Consider the following 5,416-nt stretch of genomic DNA (forward strand, 5'->3'; position numbering starts at 1 on the left):
CCCGGCCCCCGCCCGCGCCTGGTCTTCCGCACGCAGCTGGCGCACGGCAGCCCCACCGGCAAGATCGAGGGCTTCACCAACGTGCGCGAACTCTATGCCAAGATCGCCGAGGCCTTCGGGATCGCGCCCACCGAGGTGAGCACCGCGGCGCCCCGGCCCGAGCGCCCCTGGGCGACCGCGGAGCCTGGATCCTAGACGGAGGCCCGGGATCTCCGGATCCCCAGCTCCCCGGATGGCGGCGCCTGCTCGCCAGAGCTGAGACGCAGTTCCCAGACCCTGGGGTGCTGTCTCGGGGTGCTGTCCCCGCAAAAGAGCAGGTCTCAGGGCCAGTGGATTCCAGATCTTGCAGGACCCAGTCGGAAGTGGCTCCCGGCCCTGAGGGAGCGCCGCCTTGGCTCCTGGGTGCAGCTGAGGACTGGGGTGCCAGGCAGCCCCCTTACGGGTGGGCAGCCTGAGGCCGTCGGGGGTGCTGGGGATTTCCCGGCCCCGGCTCGCGCGCTTCGCAGCCGCCAGGGGGCGCCCGCACACCCACAACCGCCCGGGAAAGCGACGGCAGGAGCGGGAGTGAGGACGCGGAGGGTTAATCCCTAAACCGGGATGTCTGAGCGGTGGGAGAGGGTCTCCTCCCACCCAGGGCTGCTCCCCTCCCCTCCTGGGGGTTCCAAAGGCTGGGGTCCTGGCCTGCGGGTGTGTGGGCCAGGTTGTGTCTCTCCGCCCGGGTTCCCGGGGTGGCCCGGCCACTGGCGGTGCAGCCCCGCGGCTGTGGGCTCAGCGGGCCCCTCTCCCCCGCAGATCCTGTTCTGCACCCTCAACAGCCACAAAGTGGACATGCACAAACTGCTAGGCGGCCAGATCGGGCTGGAGGACTTCATCTTCGCGCACGTGCGCGGGGAGACCAAGGAGGTGGAGGTCACCAAGACGGAGGACGCGCTGGGGCTGACCATCACCGACAACGGGGCCGGCTACGCCTTCATCAAGGTGCCGGGCGGGGCGGGGCTGGGTGACCCGGAGGAGCGACTGGCCCTCTCTGGGTCTGGGGCCCCCAGGGGTGGCCCGACCCCCCGAGTGACTCCGGGTCCCCACAGAGGATCAAAGAAGGCAGTATCATTAACCGGACGCAGGCCGTGTGCGTGGGCGACAGCATCGAGGCCATCAACGACCACTCCATCGTGGGCTGCCGCCACTACGAGGTGGCCCGGATACTGCGCGAGCTGCCCAAGGCCCAGCCCTTCACCCTGCGGCTGGTGCAGCCCAAGAGAGCCTTCGGTGAGGGCCACCTGGGGCCCAGGGGGAGGCGGGCGCCCGGTGCATGGCGGGACTGATCCGGTCCACTGGCCGGAGGGAGGGGACAGCGGGCAGAGTGGGAGAGGGCGAGGAGCTGTCTACACCCGCTTCGTGTCTGGCCGGGTGCTCCGAAAGCAGTGGTTTGCGGTCACAGTGTGTTGTAGCGAGGCGCTTTTCCAAGTGAGTTCTAGAATGGTGGTTTTCTCGCCCATTATTTTAGCTTTGCTCTAGGGGTGAGCGCTCATCAGAGAGAGACAGAGAGGGGAAAGTGAGAGCTACTCCCCCCTGGGGATGGCCACCCCGCATTCCCTCTCCTCCGAGCTCTCCTGGGGATTTGGGGCATGCACACACACCTGCCCGGTGTGATTTTCAAGCCGCCAGGTCCAGGACTCGAACCGCAGTCAACCACGTGGGACCCGGCTCTGTAAGCCGTGTGTGCTCCCCAGAGGGAGGTAGAGAGGAGAGGAAAGTGAGAAAGCCTGCTGCAGCCCAGCGGGGCACAGTGAAGCTGAAACCCCCTTCCTCCCTCCATCCGCGGGGGCTTGGGGTGTGCCTGCTGTGCTTTTCAAGTCACCAGGCTGGGATTCGAACTGTGACCAACCATGTGGGATCCGGCTCCTGTCCCCACCAGGCTCAGGGCTGCCACAGAAGGGCACTTTTCGGGGTGCAGTGGGCCACGCCGCAGTGAGAGCTGGGGTCCCACTGGGCACGGCTGACGTGGGGCCGGGCCGTTCTCTGGACGCGTCCAGGACACTAGGGGGGCAGCCTCACCATGCCCGGGAGAGGGCGAGGAGCTGTCTACACCCGCTTCGTGTCTGGCCGGGTGCTCCGAAAGCAGTGGTTTGCGGTCACAGTGTGTTGTAGCGAGGCGCTTTTCCAAGTGAGTTCTAGAATGGTGGTTTTCTCGCCCATTATTTTAGCTTTGCTCTAGGGGTGAGCGCTCATCAGAGAGAGACAGAGAGGGGAAAGTGAGAGCTACTCCCCCCTGGGGATGGCCACCCCGCATTCCCTCTCCTCCGAGCTCTCCTGGGGATTTGGGGCATGCACACACACCTGCCCGGTGTGATTTTCAAGCCGCCAGGTCCAGGACTCGAACCGCAGTCAACCACGTGGGACCCGGCTCTGTAAGCCGTGTGTGCTCCCCAGAGGGAGGTAGAGAGGAGAGGAAAGTGAGAAAGCCTGCTGCAGCCCAGCGGGGCACAGTGAAGCTGAAACCCCCTTCCTCCCTCCATCCGCGGGGGCTTGGGGTGTGCCTGCTGTGCTTTTCAAGTCACCAGGCTGGGATTCGAACTGTGACCAACCATGTGGGATCCGGCTCCTGTCCCCACCAGGCTCAGGGCTGCCACAGAAGGGCACTTTTCGGGGTGCAGTGGGCCACGCCGCAGTGAGAGCTGGGGTCCCACTGGGCACGGCTGACGTGGGGCCGGGCCGTTCTCTGGACGCGTCCAGGACACTAGGGTGGCAGCCTCACCATGCCCGGCCGTGACTACTGCTGTCCCAGAGAGAACCCTGCCCGGGATGGTCTCGCTCTGTCTCTATGGGGCAGCTCCCGCAGGAAGGCCTGCCCCAGGCGGGCGCGGTGCCCACATTAACCCGGCACCCTCCGCGTCCCATCGCTGATGGCCCGGGGTAGGCGCTCTGGAGCTCAGGTGCCCTCGTGCACCTGGAGAGAGGTCCCGGGTTGAGGGCAGCAGGGGCCCCAGACCTGCCCTGCAGCGCGGCCCCACCTCCCAGGGCCGCGGCCAACCCAGGGAGCCCCAGTGCTCCAGCACGGACTTCTCCGGAGAGACCCTCCAGCCCCCGAAGGCTCCTGGCAGCCCTTTCCAGGAGGATGGGGCTCTGGGACCTGCCTGGGCTGAGCAGGGTCAGGGCTGGGCCCGGGTCAGGTGCGCGGACTCCAGTGGGTCTCTGATGATCTGTCCCAGGGACGGAGGAGGGGGTGGAAGGTAAGAAGGTTCTGGAAGGGCTCAGCCGGGCTTCGTGGTGTGTGGGAAACACGTCCGACCCTCCCCCAGATATGATCGGCCAGCGCAGTCGGAGCAGTAAGTGTCCCGCAGAAGCGAGAGTGACCAGTGGGAGGGAGACCCTGCGGCTCCGCCCCGGGGGGGCCGCCACGGTGGAGGAAGCGGTGAGTGGAGGCGTGGGCACCCCGGCTCTGGCCGCCGGACCCCAGCTGCCAAGCCATGAGCATGCCGCCCTCCCCCTTCTCCGGGCCTCAGTGTCCCACCCCTAAAACAGCCGCCTACACGGCCCGCGGCCCGGCTCAGGGGAGCTGACTCCTGAGGTCCAGGTGGCTCTGCCACACGTGGGGGCGTGGAGGGTGCGGGGCTGCGTGGGTTCCAGGCTGCGCCTCTGCTTTCCCCCCACCCAGCCCAGCGAGTTCGAGGAGGAGGCGTCTCGGAAGGTGGACGACCTGCTGGAGAGTTACATGGGCATTCGGGACCCAGAGCTGGGTAAGGGGCCAGGGTAAGCTGGGGGCCCCCAGGGGAGGGCCGTCCCGGGGGAGGCGGGGCGCCCGGGAAGCTGGGAGGGGGTGCCCTCACCACTCCTCCCGCCCATGCAGCGGCCACCATGGTGGAGACATCCAAGAAGACGGCGGGGGTCCAGGAGTTTGCGCGCTGCTTAGACGCCGTCTTGGGCGAGTTCGCCTTCCCGGACGAGTTCGTGGTGGAGGTGTGGGCCGCCATCGGCGAGGCCAGGCAGGCCTGTGGCTAGTGTGCCCCGGGGCTGGGCGCAGCCCCAGTCCAGAGCCCAGCCCCCGGCCCCAGCCCTGCTCCAGAGCCCGGTCCAGCTTGGAGGCCAGGTCTGCCTCCAGAGCCCAGTGCAGCTCTGAGACCCAGCCTGGCTCCAGAAGCCAGCCCTCCTCTAGAACCCGGCCCAGCTCTAGAGCCCAGCCCAGCTCTGAGACCAAGCCCAGCTCTAGAGCCCAGCTCAGCTCTGAGACCAAAGTCAGCTCTAGAGCCCAGCTCAGCTCTGAGACCAAAGTCAGCTCTAGAGCCCAGTCCAGCTTGGAAACTCAACCAGTCTCCGGGATCCAGGCCTCCTCTCGAATCCAGCCCAGATCTGAGGCCACGCTAAGCTCTGGAGCCCAGGCCACCTTAGAGGTGGAGTCCAGCTCTACAGTCCAGCCCAGCTCTGAGACCAAGCCCAGCTCTAGAACCCAGCTCAGCTCTGAGACCAAGCCCAGCACGGAGACCAAGTCTTGTTCTAGGACTCAGTTCCTCCCTGAGACCAAGCCCAGCTCTGTAACCCAGCTCAGCTCTGAGATGAAGCCCAGTCCCACAACCGAGCTCAGCTCTGAGATGAAGCCCAGCTCTAGAACCCAGCTCAGCTCTGAGATGAAGCCCAGTTCTGTAACCCAGCTCAGCTCTGAGATGTAGCCCAGTTCTGTAACCCAGCTCAGCTCAGAGATGAAGCCCAGCTCTGTAACCCAGGTCAGCTCTGAGATGAAGCCCGGCTCTAGAACCCAGCTCAGCTCTGAGATGTAGCCCAGTTCTGTAACCCAGCTCAGCTCAGAGATGAAGCCCAGCTCTGTAACCCAGGTCAGCTCTGAGATGAAGCCCGGCTCTAGAACCCAGCTCAGCTCTGAGATGTAGCCCAGTTCTGTAACCCAGCTCAGCTCAGAGATGAAGCCCAGCTCTGTAACCCAGGTCAGCTCTGAGATGAAGCCCGGCTCTAGAACCCAGCTCAGCTCTGAGATGTAGCCCAGTTCTGTAACCCAGCTCAGCTCAGAGATGAAGCCCAGCTCTGTAACCCAGGTCAGCTCTGAGATGAAGCCCGGCTCTAGAACCCAGCTCAGCTCTGAGATGAAGCCCAGCTCTACAGTCCAGTCCAGCTCTGAGACCAAGCCCAGCACGGAGACCAAGTCTTGTTCTAGGACTCAGTTCCTCCCTGAGACCAAGCCCAGCTCTGTAACCCAGCTCAGCTCTGAGATGAAGCCCAGTCCCACAACCGATCTCGGCTCTGAGACCAAGCCCAGCTCTAGAACCCAGCTCAGCTCTGAGATGAAGCCCAGCTCTACAGTCCAGTCCAGCTCTGAGACCAAGCCCAGCTCTAGAACCCAGCCCAGCTCTGAGACCAAGCCCAGCTCTAGAGCCCAGCCCAGCTCTGAGACCAAGCCCAGCTCTAGAGC

The 5,416-nt window shown here is 65.1% G+C and overlaps 1 protein-coding gene across 1 annotated transcript; it reads left to right on the top strand.

Moving 5' to 3' along the window:
• GIPC3 (GIPC PDZ domain containing family member 3) lies at positions 1-4,019 on the top strand (the record flags this gene model as incomplete). Its single annotated transcript, XM_006171788.3, has 6 exons — positions 1-135; positions 793-978; positions 1,086-1,266; positions 3,300-3,412; positions 3,656-3,737; positions 3,848-4,019. Coding segments are annotated over 6 exons (849 nt in total), but the record flags the coding sequence as incomplete, so codon positions are not given.
• Positions 4,020-5,416: the final 1,397 nt, after the last annotated feature.

The sequence above is a fragment of the Tupaia chinensis genome, unplaced genomic scaffold, assembly GCF_000334495.1.
Source record: "Tupaia chinensis unplaced genomic scaffold, TupChi_1.0 Scaffold149964_2, whole genome shotgun sequence".
NCBI lineage: Eukaryota > Metazoa > Chordata > Mammalia > Scandentia > Tupaiidae > Tupaia > Tupaia belangeri.